The sequence below is a fragment of the Leucoraja erinacea genome, chromosome 18 (assembly GCF_028641065.1).
Source record: "Leucoraja erinacea ecotype New England chromosome 18, Leri_hhj_1, whole genome shotgun sequence".
NCBI lineage: Eukaryota > Metazoa > Chordata > Chondrichthyes > Rajiformes > Rajidae > Leucoraja > Leucoraja erinaceus.
This window is the reverse complement of record NC_073394.1, coordinates 23,792,931-23,814,784: the sequence shown is the minus strand read 5'-3', so window position 1 is coordinate 23,814,784 and position 21,854 is coordinate 23,792,931. Positions and strand designations below refer to the sequence as shown.

General features: G+C 39.2%; 1 protein-coding gene across 3 annotated transcripts in view; it reads left to right on the top strand.

Moving 5' to 3' along the window:
* The window catches only part of LOC129705800 (galanin peptides-like), a 44,018-nt gene that overhangs the window by 17,192 nt on the left and 4,972 nt on the right, over window positions 1–21,854 (top strand). For all 3 annotated transcript variants that reach the window (XM_055649620.1, XM_055649621.1, XM_055649619.1), the window contains exons 3-6: window positions 285–328; window positions 13,534–13,754; window positions 13,879–13,959; window positions 16,031–16,085. In XM_055649620.1, the coding sequence (XP_055505595.1) occupies window positions 13,879–13,959; window positions 16,031–16,085 (136 nt within the window). In that variant the 5' untranslated portion in view covers window positions 285–328; window positions 13,534–13,754. The remainder of the gene's footprint in view (window positions 1–284; window positions 329–13,533; window positions 13,755–13,878; window positions 13,960–16,030; window positions 16,086–21,854) is intronic.

Sequence of the window (21,854 nt, the reverse complement as noted above, 5' to 3'; positions counted from 1 at the left end):
CGTTGAAATTCTCTCATGAGACCTTACATTGCTCTGAGGTTGAGTGTATTCTGTAAAGATTGGTAGGCTTTAGCAAAGTAATGCAATCTAGGAATTATGGAGAAAAGTGGATGAGAGGATCGTACCCTTACTCAAAGGTCACATGGTTTATTCAAACTTTGGTTTCTTATGTCACATTCCATTCTTCATATTGAATATAAAATTATAAAAATACATTTAAGACTAAACAAATTTTTAAAAATATTTTCCATGTAACTTGCTACAAACCATCACCGATGAAACAGGGCACGTATTGCCATAGAATTTCTCATGTGCCTGCAATTAAAAGGTGAGAATATTTAACACTTATTAATTTAACATGTTTAACAGGAAAATATAGAACAAAAATCAGGAGGTAATTAATATGTCAAGATTTCATTGATTGAAGGATTGATGGAACAGTTTGTGAATGGTGTACTTTGATACTTCTTATTCAGACTAGCTCACAGTACAGGTACTACAAACCAGTTGATACTTACAGATCCCGGTACAGAATAAAAGGCAATTACTAGTTATATTTTCTCAAACATGTATTTCTGTATTTTTCACCTGGTAAATGAGTTATATTTAATTACAATAAAAAAGAAGTGGCATTTTTTTTTTTTTAAACACTAAATTGTCAACAAATGACATCAATGGTGTCATCAATCAATCATTTTTACTTGCCTGCTTACTGATTAACAATTTGGGTTTTAAGGAAATCGAGAAATGTATTTCAATTTACTTTTTTTAAATGGTGGTCTGATACAGTTAACCAATCAAGTTATTTTGTTTATCGAAGAGCATGACTCATAGTGATAAGAGGAAAATATAGTTCTAGTCTGCTGTTCTAATTCTTTGTGAAATTAATTAGATTACACTCAAACCAGTTGCTTTCTGTAGAGGTCAATAATTTAAAAAAAATCCCAGTTCAATAGGAAATTATAATGAATTGTTAATCTCACTTGTTGATCTCACTTAAAAAACAGACATTTTTAGATTGTGGTAAAAAAAAAATATATAGATATATGTATATATATATTTTTTTTATTTTTTTATTTTTTTATTAGAAGCAGTGTACAAAAGTATAAACCGCGGCATATGACATAATACATTTATTGTACAGTTTCAATTTTAATTTTTAGCAAAGATGAAATAGAAAAAGAGAGGAAGAGCAAGAAAGAAAGAAAGTGAAAGAAAAAGTGAATGTGTAAGAATAGAACCCCTAAACTACCAAATGAGTGTGGTCAAAAAGTGAGTAAGTAAAAGAAATAGGAAAAACGTAAATAAATAAAAAGACAAAAATGAAAAAGAAAAAAAGCGTTGATATACCTACTTCATTTCTCTCCCCCACCCATCACCCAGCCCGTAAATCGGTTTAATTCCAAAGTTGTGTTGCACCATACTATCCTTGTAATGAATCAATGAAAGGAATCCATGTCTTTGAAAATTGCTCTGATTTTCCTGCTAAGACAAGTCTCATATTTTCAAGATGTAGCGTCTCAGGCATGTTTGTAATCCACATTTTAAGAATAGGGGCAGATGTATTTTTCCAAAATTTAAGTATAGGTTTTTTCGCCATTATCCGGCCATAATTAAGTAAACGTCTTTGAAATATTGATAGCTCAGGGCAGGCTTTGCTGTTCTGAAAATAATCAGTTCTGTATGGGGGTCCAGTTTTGTTTTTAATGTTTTTGAGAAAATTTCAAAGATTCCTTTCCAAATGTTATGTAGTTTTATGCAAGAGGCAAAGGAGTGTGTTATAGTTGCTTCTTGTCACAAATAGGAGATACATTTAAAAACATCTTATTCAGTTTAGTCTTTGAGTAGTAGAGTCTCTATAGTATTTTGAATTGGATTCAAATGTGTCTAACATTAATCGAACAATTATGTATATATAGTGGCTTGCAAAAGTTTTCATACCCCTTGAACTTTTCCACATTTTGTCACTTACAACCACAAACGTAAATGTATTTTATTGTGATTTTATGTGATAGACCAACACAAAGTGGTGCATAATTGTGAAGTGGAAGGAAAATGATACATGGTTTTCAAATTTTTTTACAAAAAAAAACTGAAAAGTGTGGCGTGCAAAAATATTCAGCCCCCCTGAGTCAATACTTTGTAGAATCACCTTTCGCTGCAATTACAGCTGCAAGTCTTTTGGGGTATGTCTCTACCAGCTTTGCACATCTAGAGACTGAAATTTTTGCCCATTCTTCTTTGCAAAATAGCTCAAGCTCAGTCAGATTGGATGGAGAGCGTCTGTGAACAGCAATTTTCAAGTCTTGCCAGAGATTCTCAATTGGATTTAGGTCTGGACTTTGACTGGGCCATTCTAACACATGAATATGCTTTGATCTAAACCATTCCATTGTAGCTCTGGCTGTATGTTTAGGGTCGTTGTCCTGCTGGAAGGTGAACCTCCGCCCCAGTCTCAAGTCTTTTGCAGACTCTAACAGGTTTTCTTCCAAGATTGCCCTGTATTTGGCTCCATCCATCTTCCCATCAACTCTGACCAGCTTCTCTGTCCCTGCTGAAGAAAAGCATCCCCACAGCATGATGCTGCCACCACCATGTTTCACAGTGGGGATGGTGTGTTCAGGGTGATGTGCAGTGTTAGTTTTCCACCACACATAGCTTTTTGCATTTAGGCCAAAAACATCAATTTTGGTCTCATCTGACCAGAGCACCTTCCTCCACATGTTTGCTGTGTCCCCCACATGGCTTGTGGCAAACTGCAAACGGGACTTCTTATGGCTTTTTTTCAACAATGGCTTTCTTCTTGCCACTCTTCCATAAAGGCCCGATTTGTGGAGTGCACGACTAATAGTTGTCCTGTGGACAGATTCTCCCACCTGAACTGTGGATCTCTGCAGCTCCTCCAGAGTTACCATGGGCCTCTTGGCTGCTTCTCTGATCAATGCTCTCCTTGCCCGGCCTGTCAGTTTAGGTGGACGGCCATGTCTTGGTAGGTTTGCAGTTGTGCCATACTCTTTCCATTTTCGGATGATGGATTGAACAGTGCTCCGTGAGATGTTCAAAGCTTGGGATATTTTTTTATAACCTAACCCTGCTTTAAACTTCTCCACAACTTTATCCCTGACCTGTCTGGTGTGTTCCTTGGGCTTCATGATGCTGTTTGTTCACTAATGTTCTCTAACAAACCTCTGAGGCCTTCACAGAACAGCTGTATTTATACTGAGATTAGATTACACACAAGTGGACTCTATTTACTAATTAGGTGACTTCTGAAGGCAATTAGTTGCACTGGATTTTATTTAGGGGTATCAGAGTAAAGGGGGCTGAATACTTTTGCACGCCACACTTTTCAGTTTTTTATTTGTAAAAAAATTTGAAAACCATGTATCATTTTCCTTCCACTTCACAATTATGCGCCACTTTGTGTTGGTCTATCACATAAAATCCCAATAAAATACATTTACATTTGTGGTTGTAACGTGACAAAATGTGGAAAAGTTCAAGGGGTATGAAAACTTTTGCAAGCCACTGTATAAGAGATGTTTTTCCCATCTGTCTTTGGAAATTTTTAAGCCTAATTCCTCTTCCCATTCTCTTCTAATTGCGTTAGACGATGGAATTTCTATATTTAGAAGAGTATTATACAAGTATGATGTTAGATTGTTTAACTGAGTTTCTATTCATACCTTAGTCTAATATATCTGGCAGCAGAGTTTGATAATCATGGGTGTATGTTTTCAAATAATCTCGAATTTGAAGATATCTAAAATATTGATTACCTTTCAGACTGTATTTCGACTGTAATTTCTGAAATGACAGGAGATTTCCCATCGTACAGATCTCCAAGCTTTTTAATTCCTAGTCTTTCCCAATAAGTAAACATTTTATCTATAATAGATGGCTTAAACGACGGGCTATTAGCTATTGGTGAAAGAAGAGATATATTTCTTAGTTTAAAAGTTGATTTTACTTGTCTCCAGATTCGTAAAGTGCTGTGAATAATCGGATTTTTCTCATATCTTGTGTTCTTCAACTTTATTGGGGAGAGAAGAATCGCGCCTATATTAATAGGCGAGCAATCCTCTCTCTCCATTATTAACCAGTCTACGTGTTGGCATGCGTTATCCAGCCAGTAAATTACATTTTTAATATTCGTTGCCCAATAGTAGTATAAGAAATTGGGGAGCGCCAATCCGCCCATTTCTTTGGGTTTACATAGATGTCGTTTATGAATTCTATGTGATTTCTAATCTTAGATAAAGTTTGTAATCCGGGAAACAAGATTTTTTTTTTAAATGTTAGGTAGGTATATCGGTATTGATTGAAATAAGTAAAGAATTTGTGCGAGGAAATTCATTTTTATGGCATTTATTCTGCCTATTAGGGACATCGGGAGTATTTTCCAGAATTGAATAAGAACGTTTAATTTAGTAACTAAAAGCGGGAAGTTTGCATTGAATAAAGAAATATATTTTCTGGTTACTTGAACACCCAGATATTACAATTTTTCTGTAGCAATGCTGAAAGGGAATTTTAAAAGGTGTGTCGGCTCTTGAGGTTTTATTGCCATAATTTCACTTTTGGTCCAGTTTATTCGTTATCCTGGGAAGAAACCGAATTCCTCTATAAGATTTAATATATTTCGAATACTAACTTGAGAATTGATGATATATAATAATACGTCATCTACATATAATGATATTTTATTGTTAGAGTGTTTAGTATTATAGCCATGAATGTTCGGATGTATTCTTATACTTTCCGCTAAGGGTTCAATCGCAAGGGCAAATAACAGGGGTGATAATGCACATCCCTGTCTATTGCCCCCGGATAGTTGAAATTTTGGAAAAAGTATGTGGTTTGTCAGTATTCTGGCAGACGGCCTATCATGTAGTAATTTTAACCATTAAATAAAATTCTCTCCCATCTGAACTTTTTGCAGTACTGTGAAAAGGTATTTCCATTCTATTTGGTCAAATGCTTTTTCTCTGCATCTAATGAAATAATTGATGTCTTCTTCTTTAATTCTGTGTGAGTACATTATGTTAAAAAGGCGTCTCATTCTCCCTATAACCTCATGGGTTTTCTCCGGATTTTCCGGTTTCTCCCACATCCGAAAGAAGTACAGGTTTGTAGGGTAATTGACTTCTGTAAATTTTCCCTGGCATGAAGGATGGAACTGGTGTATGGGAGATTGCTGGTCAGTGTGGACTTGGTGGGCCGAACGAAGTTTTCATATATATGTTTTACTTTGATATATCTTCATTTCATTGATCCTTATACTTGGTTGAATATGTGCCATTATTTTTGTCTTGTTTCTATAGTCAAAGGGTAAGGTTGATTAATTTATTCGTGTAGAACAGTGATGGAAGTCTGACTCCTTGCCTTGTTTCTGTGTTTTTTCTCTATATATATGCATAACAGCATTAATAATAATCTGATTTCCATACATCAATATACTAAGGTCATTCATGTGCTATACCTGTTGATCAGAGCCTGGCTCTACTGTGGAATGTAATTTATTCATACCTAATCCAATGTAAAGCATAAATGTTGCATTCAAATGTAAGTTAAAAGACTCGCTACAGATTGCACAATTTCAAGCTGAAAAATGCAAAAACTCCCAACCGTAGGAGGGGGGACACCCTCCCCCCCTCGGTCGCTACGTTCCCTCGGGCTTGTTCACTGCGCTCCCTCAGAATTTCTCACTCTCAACTCTCACCCAAAGTTAGCCATCCTAACACAGCATGTGAATAGTTATTGTGCAATTTGTTGCAATAGCCACAAAAGATCTTCAAATTGTTTGTGGAAACCATTGATACTAGTCAATATGAAAAAGTGCCTAATGCAAATTAAGCATTGTGAGTCATTTTTATATTTCTTTTTTTTTTTAGCATGCATTGCATTTGAGACAAAGAGCTAAATTCCAGGACTAAATTGCTTCCAGGTTTGAACCTGCGGTGCATTTAATTTTTCATCACATGGTGGCAGTAAAAACGTGAAAATATACATTATGTGAAACCAAGTGTGGACATTATTAACCATATAACCATATAACAATTACAGCACGGAAACAGGCCATCTCGGCCCTACAAGTCCGTGCCGAACAATTATTTTCCCTTAGTCCCACCTGCCTGCACTCATACCATAACCCTCCATTCCCTTCTCATCCATATGCCTATCCAATTTATTTTTAAATTATACCAACGAACCTGCCTCCACCACTTCCACTGGAAGCTCATTCCACACCGCTACCACTCTCTGAGTAAAGAAGTTCCCCCTCATGTTACCCCTAAACTTCTGTCCCTTAATTCTGAAGTCGTGTCCTCTTGTTTGAATCTTCCCTATTCTCAAAGGGAAAAGCTTGTCCACATCAACTCTGTCTATCCCTCTCATCATTTTAAAGACCTCTATCAAGTCCCCCCTTAACATTCTGTGCTCCAGAGAATAAAGATCTAACTTATTCAACCTTTCTCTGTAACTAAGTTGTTGAAACCCAGGCAACATTCTAGTAAATCTCCTCTGTACTCTCTCTATTTTGTTGACATCCTTCCTATAATTGGGCGACCAAAATTGTACACCATACTCCAGATTTGGTCTCACCAATGCCTTGTACAATTTTAACATTACATCCCAGCTTCTATACTCAATGCTCTGATTTATAAAGGCTAGCATACCAAAAGCTTTCTTTACCACCCTATCTATATGAGATTCCACCTTCAAGGAACTATGCACGGTTATTCCTCCCTCTGTTCACTGCATTCTTCAATTCCCTACCATTTACCATGTACGTCCTATTTTGATTTGTCCTGCCAAGGTGTAGCACCTCACATTTATCAGCATTAAACTCCATCTGCCATCTTTCAGCCCATTCTTCCAAATGGCCTAACTGTTACTCTGGGTTTGGTAGGTATGAATAATCTGGGACTTCCTTCAAGTATTTTTTAAAAGTTTATGTCATGGTCTACCTACTGTGTTTGTCCCTATCCCCCAAATTCACTGGAGCATAACCTAGTCCTGTCCGTGGAATTATTCAGTATCCAGCTGCCCATTTATCCAGCTTCTCAACACCATGATAAGTTTGTGAAATAAATTCTAGATATTGCACTCTTGGTATTAAAAATAAGTTCCCAAAAAAATGGAGTAACAATTCTTAAATCTCATCAAGAGGCTAGCTTTAGTAATGCAAACATCTTTGGGGGTTAGAGCTGGTAGAAATTACAGGGAGAGGCATTTGTGAAAACATAGTGTGATTTGTAAACTGATGTAATATTTAAATAGTCAAGTTAATTAACCTGGAGTTCCAGAAATTTCCAAGATATGTGCATTCCTAAAATTCTGGCATCCTGAGCACCCTTAAGCTTAATTGCCTCACCATTTACAGGCTTGATTTTAGTAGTCATCGTGTCCAAGGATGATGGGTGAAAGGAACTTGATGCTGGAAGCAGAATTTGGAAAGGTCTCAAGTTAATATAGGAGGTAGACAAAAATGCTGGAGAAAGTCAGCGGGTGAGGCAGCATCGATGGTGCGAAGGAATAGGTAACGTTTCGGATCGAGACCCTTCTTCAGACTGATGTGGGGGCGGGGGGACAGGAAGAAGAAAGGAAGAGGTGGAGATACTAGGCTGTGGGAGAGCTGGGAAGGGGAGGGAAAGGAGGGAGAAAGCAAGGACTACCTAAAATTGGAGTAGTCAATGTTCATACTGTTGGGATGTAAACTACCCAAGCGAAATATGAAGTGCTGCTGCTCCAATTTGTGGTAGGACTCACTCTGGCCATGGAGGAGGCCCAGTACAGAAAGGTCGGATTCGGAATGGGAGGGGGGAGTTAAAATAGAGCTAAGTAAGGAATGTGAGCTTCAGTTTAACATTGGTTATGATACTAATAGTCATATTAGTTGAAGGTAGACACAAAATGCTCAAGTTGCTCTGTGGGCCAGGCAGCAGAAGAAGGAATGGGTGACATTTTGGGTCGAAACCCTTCTTCAGAAGTCTGAAGAAGGGTCTCGACCCGAAACATCACCCATTCCTCTCCAGAGATGCTGCCTGTCCCACTGAATTACTCCTCATTTTGTGCCTACCTTCGATATAAACCAGCATCTGCAATTCATTCCTACACAGTTGAGGTGGCTTGATCTTTCCTAGCCATAGACATTGTTCTGGTAGGTCCAGGACAGATTGGTTGCGATATTTATGTCTAGGAATTTGAAACTCTTGACCATTTGCACTTCTGCATTGATGATGCTGATTGGGGAATGCACTCCACAATGTTTCCTGAAATCAATAACTAGCTCCGTCATCTAGACAAAGAGGTTGTTGTTGTGACATAATGTTACTAAACTCTCTATCTCCTTCCTGTACTTCGTCATGCCATTTTTCGACATCCAGTCCACTGCCGTGGTGTCATCTGCAAACTTGTAAATGGAGTTCAAGCATAATTTGGCTGCATGATCGCGAGCATGTAGGCAATATTATAAGGGGCTGAAAACTCATCCTTTTGGGCACTGGTATTAAGATTTGTTGTATATTTAATGTAGAGAGGATATGGGGGAATCTTTCTACACCCAAAGAGTGGTAAGTGCCTGGAATGCACTGCCTGAGAGATGTTTGATGCTGGTTTGCTAATAGCATTTAAGAAGTATCCAGATGAGCATTTGAATTACTTGGACATAGAAGGTTATGGACAGGAGAAGGGAGATGGGTTTAAAACAGAAGGGTGCTCACTTGTCGGAGTGGACGTTAGAGGGAATGGCCTGTTTCCTTGCTATACTATTCTATGATTCAAAATGTTACAATGCAGAGAAACTAAGGTTTTAATGATAATAAGGGTCTCGCGGTAATTGAATTTGGGATTTTTTGTTTAGCTTTTATCAATGCAAAGATGATTGATATACTAACTATGTGATCTGAAGGTTGTTGAATATTTGTAAATGTAAAAGAATTTCACAAATATTCAGTGACCTGAGCCATATGACACTGAATGTTTGTGAACATCTCAACATATTTGACATTCACAAACATTCAACAACCCTCAAAATAAATAAATAGCAATATCAATCTCCTTTACATTTATAAAGCTTAAAAGCAAATCCATAAGTTATTTAAATCATATAAATGTAAAGCCATGTGATTTTGGGGGGTGGTCCCATTGTTGTTGCAGGACTTCTGTGAATACAGCTGGCTGCCTATGTTTAGATGCCCCCATGCTGCGTCGTGCCATGTCGAAATGCTAGGAGCCAGGCTCCAGTAGAAGACTGCTCCTGACGCCATGCTGGAACGGGGACAGGGAAACATTGATTTTGGGCAGCTGAAGATCTGCCTTAATTTGATTAGGCAGAGTCAACATGGCTTAATGAAGTAAAAATCTCATTTGATTAATTTAATAGCTTTGTTATGATGCAATTTACAAAGTAAACACTGAAAACAATGAATATTGTATTTGTGAATTTCAAAGAACATAATGAAGTACCATATGAAAATTGGTGCAATTGGACTTGCATGTTGGCAAGAAATGAAGAATGGTGAAAGGACAAAACAAATCAAATGTAGATAAAAATGCTGGAGAAACTCAGCGGGTGAGGCAGCATTTATGAAGCGAAGGAAAAGGTGACGTTTTGGGTCGAGACCCTCGGGTCTGAAGAAGGATGTTGACCCGAAACGTCACCTTTTCCTTCGTTCCATAGATGCTGCCTCAACCGCTGAGTTTCTCCAGCATTTTTATCTAACTTCGATTTTTCCAGTATATGCAGTTCCTTCTAAAACAGCAACAATCAAATGGTCATTTACAGATTGGCAGACTTGGTAGTTTGGTGCAGTAAACAGTAAGGAGGATAAAGATGACTTCAAGAGGGCATAGATGGGTGGAATGGGCATTTTCACAGTGAATCTTAATGCGGATAAGTGCAAACGGATACATTTGGCAGGAAAAACAAAGAATGACAACATAGACAGTTGTATAATTCTAAATGATTTCATTTATTTATAGATATTGTTTATGACACTTTATAAATATTCTTGTTTTGTTTTTTGTATGCTGTTTCACATTTGCTTTTTATTCTTTTATTCTGCTCGAAATAAATAATTAAATAAATAAATAAATAAGAATGAGGTGCGGGAACCAAGATATGTGAATAATGCTTTGATGATAGCAGGAGGTTGAAAAAGTGGTTAAAATATTTGTCATTGTTGTTTTTATAAATGGAGGCACTGAAAAGAAAAGTAATGTTTCCAATTCTGTTCATTGTACTCTAGTAAGGATCTGAAAATACAAAGAGATTTATGAGAATGGTTTCATATACAAGGATAACCCAGAAAATCTGGTGCGGTTCTCCTTGGAGCAGATTTGAGGGTTTTTTAATAGTTTACTAGACCGAGTGCAGACCCATTGGGTCTGCTCCCCCAACGCACCCGTTCCCTACCCATAGCGCCCATGGGAGGTATTGTCCTCCAACTCAAGCCGTTCCCGAACATAAGATTCCAGCACTTCCCTTGCCTCCCTCAGCAGTGCTCTTTAAAATAAATTCCAATTGCACTTGCCCTGCATGTTTCAATAGCAATTCGCCCTCTCCCTGTTAGTTTATCCATTGCGAAGTCATCAGTTGAAGCTGCCATTGTGACGTCATCATTTGAAACGGGTCGGTTTGAAATTCAAGGTATTTTGATTTTTTTAAACTTTAATCACTAATAAGTCGTGAAATAAAGCATAAAATGTTCAGTGAAAGTGATCTCTGCCTAGAAATGTGAATCAGAATATGAAAAAATCTTGTGAAAGTTGGCATTTTTAAAGCTTTATTTGTGAATAACGTGTCAAATATAGGATGAAATCTTCATTGACGCTGATCTCTGCTCGTTGAGCCATTGTGACGTCATCAGTTAAAGCTGGTGGTTTTAATTTCAAAGTCTTTTGACTTTTTTAGACTTTTAATCAGTAATGTCGAGAATAAGTTGAGAAATTAAGCAATAAGTGAAAAAAATGCTGCCTAATTCAAGAAACCTTATTCCATCAAAGAATGTAATCACTTAAACTATACCATAAATATTGTCAAATACAGTAACTCTACAATAAAGCTTCATTATTCAATGATAGAAAGGTATTGTAGTCTGCTGCTTGTAAAGTTGCAGACAGAGAACAAAGTTCTTTCATCTTAAAATAAGAATGTGCACCTGGATAACTGCACCAACATTACAAGTTTACTCGTCACAAGAACATGTCATAATATTATTTCTGGATTCATCATATAAGCAGGAGAAATGCATTACAATAGACCATTGTGAAAAAAGTGTAATAATACCATAAAGATGCAGAATATCTTGCAAATAAATAAACTTGTTTTCAAATTAGAACAGGTCACTCACAGTTACCAATTACTTATTCCAGTTTCCATTTCTTAAATAATCCTGAGTGGGCTTTTCTTACACACCATCAAAGATAAAGTATCGGCCATAGTAAAAGAGATTGCTGCCAAGCTACTCTAATACAATCCTAGAATGTGCTGTCATTTTTTCTAAATAGCTTGTGTGACAGGTGAGTTGGAAGTAAAATTCTTCACTGTGCACTTGTTATACACACAGGATATTGGAATTTTTCAAGCCTTTAAAACAACAATCGCACAAATCATGCAGCTTCAAACTGCACAACATACCCTTGATTTAGCATCCAAATCTTGAAACTATTGGTTGGTGTCTGTTTCCATGGGGTTGTTTTTCCTTCCACATCTTGGTTCTCCTTTTTCTCTTCCTCCACAGCAGCATTATTTTTTCAGATTTCATTTTGGGAACTTCATCCTTTGCATTAGTATTTGCAAATTTTGGGAACATTTTAACATAGAGTTTCATGGGAAATTGCGTTTCACATAATCTGACAGAGTGATTTGAAGAGGTTACCAAGAGGATTGATGAGGACAGGGCAGTAGACTTTGTCTTTATGGACTTTAACAAGGCCTTTGACTAATTTGTGCACTATAGGCGATAATGGACAGTTAGATTGTGTGGAATCCAAAACAAGATAGCTTCAAAATTGGCATGGATGAAAGAGTTAAAGGGTAGTGATGGAGGTTATTTTTCCTCATTGGAGGTCTTTGACCAGTGGAGTGTTGCAGTGGTTGCTGCTGGGACCATTGTTTTCTTTTTGTTATCCACATGAACTATTGGGATGACAATGTAATTAACATTGTTAGAACATTTTCAGATGATACCAAAATTGAGTATGGGGAAGGATATCTAAGTTTACAATAGGAATTATATCAATTAAGAAGGTGGCCCAATGAATCACAAATGGAACTAATTCTGACAAGGGTTGCACTTTGGTATGTCAAACCAGGTTAACAAATGGTGCAGTCTGAAGGGTTTCGGCCCGAAACGTTGCCTATTTCCTTCGCTCCATAGATGCTGCTGCACCCGCTGAGTTTCTCCAGCATTTTTGTGTACCTCAGGTTAACAAATGGTTGAGCCATCAAGAGTGTTGCAGAACAGAGTGATCTGGGAGTACAAATGCAGGGTTCTCTGAAAGTAGCCAGTGAGGTGGACAGTATGGTGAAGAAGGCATTTGGCACACTTGCCTTCATTGAGAGAACAAAAATGTGGACATCATGATATAGCTGTACACATCACAGGTGAGACAGCATTAGGAGTACTGTATGCTGATCTGGTTGCCAAGCTAAAGGAAGGATGTCATTAAGATGGAAAATGAGTAGAAGAGATTCATCAGTATGTTACCTGGGCTTGCATGCTTGAGTTGTTGGCCGATTGGTTACGGTGATACATTTTTTGAAGCAGGCTGAGGGGTGACTTTATTGAGGTGGACAACATGGTGAGAGGCGTGGATAAATGGAACTCACGGTGTTTTTCTCATGAGAGAGGATTCATAAACTAGAAGCCATACGTGAGGGAGAGATTTAAGAAGGTAATCTGTATCTGGATTGAGCTGCAGAATAAACTATATAAACGAATACAGGTACAATTTAAAAAAAAAAAACATTCGGACAGTTATATAGAAAGTTAGGTTTTCAAGGCTATGGGCCGAATGCAGGCAAATGGGACCAACCCATTATGCAAAATTGGTCGGCGTGAACAAAGTGGGCCAAAAGGCCAGTTACGTTGCTATATAGTTCCATACCTTTAACGTAGTGGTGTGTATTTCCCTTTTGAAAGTAACCTCAACAGTTTTAAATCTAGTTTCGATGCACAGTTTAAAGTATTAAAGTGGAAGAGATTTGAATCTGTAACACCGATTGTTTTATCGAGGGGGAGTGAATAATGATATCGTTTTGATATCTAATCCTGAAATAGTATATATTCGCATTTTTGCAACTGTATAATTTAGAAAGTAATCTGAGATACGGATAATATAAAACTTCTGAGAAGCAAAAAAAATGTACGTCCTTCTGTTTGATTTGACCCACAGTTCATTGACAATGCGCGGTAGGCAATTTGCGCTTTGTGTAGTCAGCCTGCGGACAGTGCACGCATCAAATGTAATTATGTGATTCGTGTCTCTAAGCAGCCAAATTACCTGAAAGTATACTTAATTTAATAGGTGTAATTTTGATACTGATGGGGGTGACATAGTCAATAGAGCTCGTGACGCGGAAGAGAGATTGATGATGTCCGAGATTTTCCTTATAAAGTGCATCGCCGACACTCTAAGAACCTATGTTATGCCAGTGATCATTCCAGTCGAGAAGATCAGTAACTTCAACCGCATTATAAGATTCAAACTACTGAGTTCAGAAGAAAACGTAACACGCCCAAGTCAAGGTAAGATCATAACACTGAAACATTGATATTCAAATTACTTTGCTTTTCTTAACACGCCCGGGTTCTCTCTCTAATGAACGATTTCTAAAGGATCTTATCGTTTTCTACTTCCTTTCGCTTTCAGATGCCGACCTTCGCCAGTTTCTTGTGTGCATCCTTCGTCCTGTGCATGGTCATCACTCATTCCTTTGGGTTTGCTCTCTCCGTGAGTATTGTTTTTGTAGATTTGTGGTTTCCGTTTAGTCCTCCTTTATTTCAATGAATTTAGCCCGGGTTTGTGTGATTGAACATAGAGCTGCTTATTTTCGAGTTTCTCCCGATAATGCCGAAGATTATTGAGAAAACACAAGAAGTATGTGAGACAGGAATGTCTAATGTACAATTGTTTGAAATATCATACCGGGAACAGAAAATGTGGTGCTGCGGAATCGTGAAATTACACCAGAAAGTGTTCCAAGTCCTTGGCAGATTATTCAACATTTCATCATCATCGCAATCATACTTTATTAGCCAAGTATGTTTTGCAACATAGGAATTTGATTTGCCATATTGTCATACCAATAAAAATCAATTAAACACACAAAATATATTTTAACATAAACATCCACCACGGTGACTCCTCCACATTCTGCACTGTGATGGAAGGCGAAAGAAAAGTTAGATCTCTTCCCTTTGTTCTCCTGCGGTCGGGAGCTAAAAATCAAGTCTGCAATTTATCCCGTCAGATAAAGCATAAAAAGAAGTTTAATTTGACACCTAATTCACTTTCATATTTTCAGTATTAAAAAAGTTATGGTATTTTCATACTCAGAAATTAGCATCTTGTTCCCTATTTCTTTTCCATTGACTTAACACAAAAGCTGTGATGGAGGACAGTCAAAAGCCCATAACTTTCTTAAAAATTAAGAGAACTGAATGAAACTTTCAGTTATTATAGATTGAAGCATTCTGAAACAAATATAAAACATCTTACTTGGATGACCTAAATTAAAGCATATAATTAGTTAGTTACCTAATTGTAGCTAATTACAAAATTGACCGTTGTGACGGAAATAGTAATAAACACCGAGACTGCCTTGAAAATTCAAAAATGTGATATTCTCAAGATCAGAACTTTAATATTATTGTATTATATGCTGTAAGTCCGTAACAGATAGGTAAATAATTACAATTTCTAGCAATAGACCAGGTCTTTATGGAGAAGATCAGTTGCTAGCTGGTACATCGGCATATCATAATCATTAGCATCATCATACTCCTCAGATTGTAACCAATAAGCAACTCTGTAACCTTGTTTTTTCTCAACTTTACAATTTTGCATTGTAAACTACAAGTTTTTGCTCTTCAAATCACGCATGACATGCCTTTCTGCCCACTACTTTCCCATTAAGAATGTCCTGTAGATCATCACATTTGGAGTAGTCCAAATTCGGATAATCTCTGCGAATGCTGTCTAAATCAGTCTCTTTTGCTGGGCATTTGGATTGACAATTTTGCATTTCTTCTTCGGAGACATCTGTTTAAAATGTAAAAGAACAGAACAGCACTGAACAGCATTAACAAAAACAAGTTATTATTTGCAGTTTTAGAAAAAAGGTAGAAATGATAAAGTTAAACGCTAAACCAAATAGTAAATACCCAACAAAAAAATTGATTTGATGAATGATGAATATTAATTTTTTGTTGGGTATTTCCTATTTGTTTTAGCATTTAACTTTATCATTTCTACCTTTTTTGTTACCCCATTTGGTTATTAATTTCCCTGCTTTTTTAGTAAAAAACATCAAAAAGTCGCACACAAAGCCCGTGGCAGATCTGCAGCGCTGCTGAAGGTAGGTTTTGTAACATCGCTACATTGAAGGAGGCCACCTTAAACCAATCTCCTTTGCCTGCATGTAATGCATATCACTTCATATCCATGTGCCTATCCAATATCCCTTTAAAGGCACTATCATTTCTGCCTCCATCACCACCCTTTCACATGTTCCAGGTACCTATCACTCTCTGTAAAAAACAAAAATGCCCTACACATCTTCTTTAGATTTTCCCCCTCACACCTGAAAGCTATGCCTATTTCATATGTTTAAGAAAAGGGGACTGGAACCAGCTAGAATTCAGCCTTGGAAAGTTCTGTGTTGGATTCCACTTTCAGTTGTTTAAAAAATTAGCTTTTGCGTTTTGAGTAGTTGGTGTTTAATTTTAGAAATAGATTTGTTTTATTATTTGGGGGCACTGAAGATCACTGTAAAGATAATATTTAAATATTTCTCCAACAGGCAAAAGAGAAAAGGGGTTGGACACTAAACAGTGCAGGATACCTACTAGGACCACGTGAGTGCTGCACAAATAGTTTAAACGCTAAACATCATTTAGTACCTATTTGAAAAATGTCAGCCTTTGTGCCCAGTCCTGAGTAATAATGTACTGTCAATTAAACATCTTAGTAATTCAACAAACTGTGGTATTTGTGTGGCCTGTCTACTTTGGAACGTGAAGGGAAATTCTTACTAATTCTTGTAAACCTCTTTGATTTTCTTCTGCTGCTAACTCCCAAATGCTGGTTTTATAATATTGGTACTGTATCCAAACATACAGTACCACAATTAAATTACCAAACTGGTTCTTGATCTTTGATCCAGATTCAAATCCCAACCTGGGAGTTGAGAAAATTAAATTAAAATATATCTGCGATAAATGCTGTAGTCACAGAAACTGCAATGAAATGACATGAATTGTCATTCATTAAATTGTCAGGGAAATCTGCCATCCTAATGGCGAGCTAATCATTGGAAGCAACTCTGATGACAATGTAAACTTTAATTTAGAAAGGCGTGTTAATCAAGGATCATTAACATTAGTTTGTTAAGGGAAGGTCATGCATTAATAATTAATAACAAAGAGTGTGGATGACAGCAATGTACTTGATATGATTAATCTGCGTGGATTTTAGCAAGTCTTTTGACAAGGTGACATTTAGCAAGCTGGTCAAAAGCAAATTCAAGAAAGCAGGAAGCAAAGGTCTGTTGATATTGATGGATACTTTAGTGTCTGAAGGACTGCTCAATGGAGTTCAAAATATTCAGTCCCTTACTGTCCATAGATGCTAAAAAATATTGGTCATGGAGTTTACAAACAAGGAGGAAAGCTTTGGGCTGCAGACACAGTCTGGTCATTTAGGTGGCAAAGTCAAGTCAAGAGAGTTTATTGTCATATGTCCCAGGTGGGACAATGAAATTCTTGCTTGCTGCAGCACAACAGAATATTGTAAGCACAAATACAGAACAGTTCAGTTCAATTTGTTACAGTTCAGAGTCTGTTTGTTGGCGAGTTTAATAGCCTGATGGCTGTGGGGAAGTAGCTGTTCCTGAACCTGGATGTAGCAGGTTTCAGGCTCCTGTTCCTTCTACCCGATGGTAGCGGAGAGGATGAGTGCGTGGCCAAGATGGTGTGGGTTCTTGATGATGTTGGCAGCCTTTTTGAGGCAGCGACTGCGATAGATCCCTTCGATGGTGGGGAGGTCAGAGCCGATGATGGACTGGGTAGTGGTCACAACTTTCTGCATTCTTTTCCTGCTCCTGGACGCTCACTGCCGAACCAAGCCACAATGCTACCAGTCAGCATGTTCTCTACTGTGCACCTATAGAAGTTCGAGAGAGTCCTCTTTGACATACAGATTCTCCGTAATCTTCTCAGGAAGTAGAGGCGCTGATGTGCTTTCTTTATAATTGCATCAGTGTGCTGGGACCAGGAAAGATCTATGGGATTTGAAGTTCTTGACCTTTTCCACCATCGTCCTGTTGATATAAACGGGATTGTGGGTCCCTATCCTATACCTTCCAAAGTCCACAATCAGTTCCTTGGTTTTGCTGGTGTTGAGAGCCAGGGTATTGTGCTGGCACCATTTTGTCAATTGGTCGATCTCGCTTCTATACTCTGACTCGTCCCCATCAGTGATTCGTCCCACAACAGTGGTGTCGTCAGCGAACTTGATGATGGAGTTTGCACTGTGTCAGGCTACGCAGTCATGAGTATAGAGTGAATAAAGCAGAGGGCTGAGTACGCAGCCTTGAGGCACTCCCGTGCTGATTGTTATCAAGAATGACACATTTCCACCAATAGGGACAGACTGTGGTCTGTGGATGAGGAAGTCGAGGATCGAATTGCAGAGGGAAGCGCAGAGACCCAGATCTGAGAGCTTGGTAACCAGCTTGGAGGGGATTATTGTATTAAATGCCGAGCTGTAGTCAATGAATAACAGCCTGACATATGAGTTTTTGTTGTCCAAGTGGTCCACAGTGGAGTGGAGAGCCAGTGAGATCATATACACCGTTGATCTGTTATGGCGGTAAGTGAACTGCAGTGGGTCGAGGTTCATGTCGAGGTAGGAGTTGACATGCGCCATAATCAACCTGTCATAGCACTTCATCACTACAGACGTTAGTGCCACTGGTCGATAGTCATTGAGGCACGTCACCTTGCTCCCCTTTTAAAGCAGGTGGGAACCTCAGACCTCAGAAGTGAGAGGTTGGAAATATCCGTAAAAACTCCAGCCAGTTGGTCCACACAGGTTTTTAGAACACGACCGGGTATACCATCTGCTTTCCGAAGGTTCACCCCCCTGAAGGATCTTCTGACGTCGGCCTCCGTGACTGTGACTGAAATCCCGTCACGGCGAATGGGGGCTCGGGAAGGCACATCAGTGTTCTCCCTATCAAAGCGTGCATAAAATGCATTGAGCTTGTCAGGGAGTGATGCTTCGCTGACAATTGAGCTGCCTCCTGATTTCGCCTTGTAGGAGGTGATGGCATTCAAGCCTGCCACAGTTGCCGAACATCCGTCTCATCCTCCAGCTTGGATCAGAAGTCCCTTTTGGCTTCTTTGATGGCCTTACCACAGTCGTATCTGGACTTCTTGTAGACCTCTGTAACTCCAGACCTGAATGCCCGGGATCTAGACTTCAGAAGAGTGCGGATCTCATGGTTTATCCAAGGCTTCTGGTTGGGAAACACTCGGAAGGTTTTTGTTGGGATGCATTCCTCCACACATTTATTTATGAACTCTGTAACGACTGTGGCGTATTCGTTCAGGTCCGTTACCGAGTCCTTGAACATTTCCCAGTCTACAGACTCCAAACAGTCCTGGAGTTGTTCCTCTGCCCCCCCCCCCCCCCTCTGTACCCCCCCCCCCCCCCAGTCCACACCAGCTGGGTACAGTGCGCACCTCTGGGGGTGCGCTGTTCAATTGCTGCCTGTAGGCAGGAAGAAGCAGCACCGTAGTATGGTCGGATTTACCCAAGTGAGGGCGAGGGATAGAGCGATGGGCGTCTTTTATAGTCCTGTAGCAGTGGTCGAGGGTGTTTTATCCTCTGGTGCTGCAGGAGACATGTTGGTAGAAGTTAGGGAGCGATTTCTTCAGGTTGGCTTTGTTGAAGTCCCCGGCTATGGTGGTAAATATCTCGGGGTAAGTTGTATGGTGCTTGTTGACCATGGTGTGCAGCTCCCCCAGTGCCAGATGTACATCAGCCTGGGGAGGGATGTAGACCGCGATCAGGATGATGGAGGTGAATTCACTTGGTAGGTAGAAGGGACAGCACTTCACAGCCAGGTGTTCCAGGTGTGGAGAGCAGGAGTTGGATAGGACGGCCATGTCTGAGCACCACGCAGAATTGACCACGAGGCAGACGCTCCCTCCTCTCTCTTTCCCAGATGCCAGTGTACGGTTCATGCGATGGATGGAGAAACCTTCAGGCTGGACTGCTGAGTCTGGGGAGCTGGGGGTGAGCCATGTCTCCGTGAAACAGAACACAGAGCATTCCCTCAGCTCCCTTTGGGAAAGCAGCCTTGCCCTTAAGTCCTCCACTTTATTTTCAAGGGACTGTACATTGGCCAATGGGATGGTATGGAGAGGAGGTCGAAGTCCCCTTCGCTTCAGTCTGACCTGAAGTCCTGCCCGTCGGCCACGTTTCCAGACACAATAGACGCATCTCCGTTGCTTCCATGTACTGTACTTACTGTACCTGCTGGTTCTGGGAACCTGCGCTGGAACAGGGATTCCCTTGCAGTCGGCAGCTCCAGCTCCGTTGCGATCAGGGATTCCCTCACAGTCGGCAGCTCTAGCTCCATTGTTGCTGGGAGATCCAGCCCGTCAGCTTTAGAGGTCTTCCCGGTGTTTCCAGGTACAGTACCTGTGATCCCCAGTCGGGTCGGGTGTTCACCAGCGATCGAGTTCTCCAGTACTCTTGCAGTCGGAGGCTCCCGCAGCTGCGGGAGATCGCGATATCGCTAGTGCCTTCAAGTGCCCTAGCAGCTTGTCTGTTATGGCGCCGATTTGTGCCGTTTTTCTGATCCAGGTGAGTTGATTGTAGCTATAAAATCCTCAAGTGCAAATAACATTCAATCTGGAGAAGTGGATGATAATACATTTTGGAAAGTGCAACATGACAAGGGAATACTCAATAATTACCATACTGGGAAGTGTCGAGGAACCAAGAATTTTGGAGTGTATACTTACAGATCCCTAAAGTTTGCACAGCTAAAGCGCACTGTGGGATATTTTCCTGTTATCTGAGGCATAGACTATAAGAACAAAGAGATTCTGCTAGAATTGTAGTCAACAACAGTTTGGCTACACCTTATTTTTGGTCACCATATTACCAGGAGGATACAATTGCAGTCAGAGGGTGTATAGCAGATTTACTAGTATGTTGCCTGGGTTGAAACTTAATTGAACTGTGTAAAATTATCAGTGGTCTAGATGGAGTGAGTAAATAGCAAGGACCTATTTCCCTTGACAGAAAGATCACAAACCAGGGAACAAATTCACAGGACAGAATCATAGAAATTATATGGCACAGTAGTCAGTCATCCAGTTCATTGTAACTGTGCCTCTCAAAGAACAACCTGTTCCCAGCTTCAAAGCGCTGATAGCTCTTTTCAAGAATAGATCCAAGTGCTTTTTAACTTTGACAATTCTTTTTATTCGACTGCTTTCTCAGGCAGTCAGTTCCAAAGTCATAACAACCTTTTTGAAGTCATAGTCATACAGCGTTGAAACAGGCCCAACTAGCCCACACCGACCAACATGTCCCATCTACACTAGTTGCATCTGCCTGCATTTGGCCCACATCCCTCTAAACCTGGCCTATCCATATACCTGTCCAAATGTTTTTAAATGCTGTGATAACACCCATCTCAACTCCCTCCTCCAGCAGCTCATTCCATATATCTACCAGCCTTTGTGTAAAAAAAGTTGCCCCTCAAATTCCTATTAAATCTATCCCTCCTCACCTTAAACCTATATCCTCAGGTTCTTGATTCCCCTACTTTTAACCAAGTAAAAGACAGTGCAATTACCTTATCTATTCCTCTCATGATCTTATACACCTCTATAAAATCACTCTTCATCATCCTGTCTTCCAAGGAATAAAAGTCTAAGGCTGCCTCAACTTTTCCCTACAGCTCAGGCCCTTGCATCCTGGCATCAACATCTACTATTAATCACTATTTAAGAAGTACTTATTCTATTCTGTCTACAACATGCAAAATCTGACATTTTCTTCTGTTGTATTCAAATTATCCACATTGTATTCTCCTTAGGGCTCACTTGCTGACCCACCTTTATACCATCAACATTAAGTCAACTAAATCATTAACAATCAAGGACTGATCCATTAATTAACATTCTGTCAAGCTAAAATTACTTATTTATTCATATTGTATTCAGCAAATGGAGGCTGTACTGAACCACTTCACAACATAGGCTTAATGGCCGCATACATAGACCTTTCCTCTGAATGAAAAACTGGATTAAATATCTGGATTAAATATCAGTGCCAAGAAAGTACCAGTCATATTTGGCAATTAGATTTAGAATAAAATCTACTTGCACAACACACAAAGTTCTGTGCTGCACAAGTATTTTTAGACAACATCCTCTTAGAAAGAAAGCAGAAAAAATATGGGGAAAGAAGTCTTCATGTTTCATTATCCAATGCATCCTAGATAATGATTTATATGGAGCAAATAGCCATAATTATTATTATTTTGGTGGCTTACTAATAATTTGGAGATGAAGCACCATAATTATTTTTAAAATTCAATA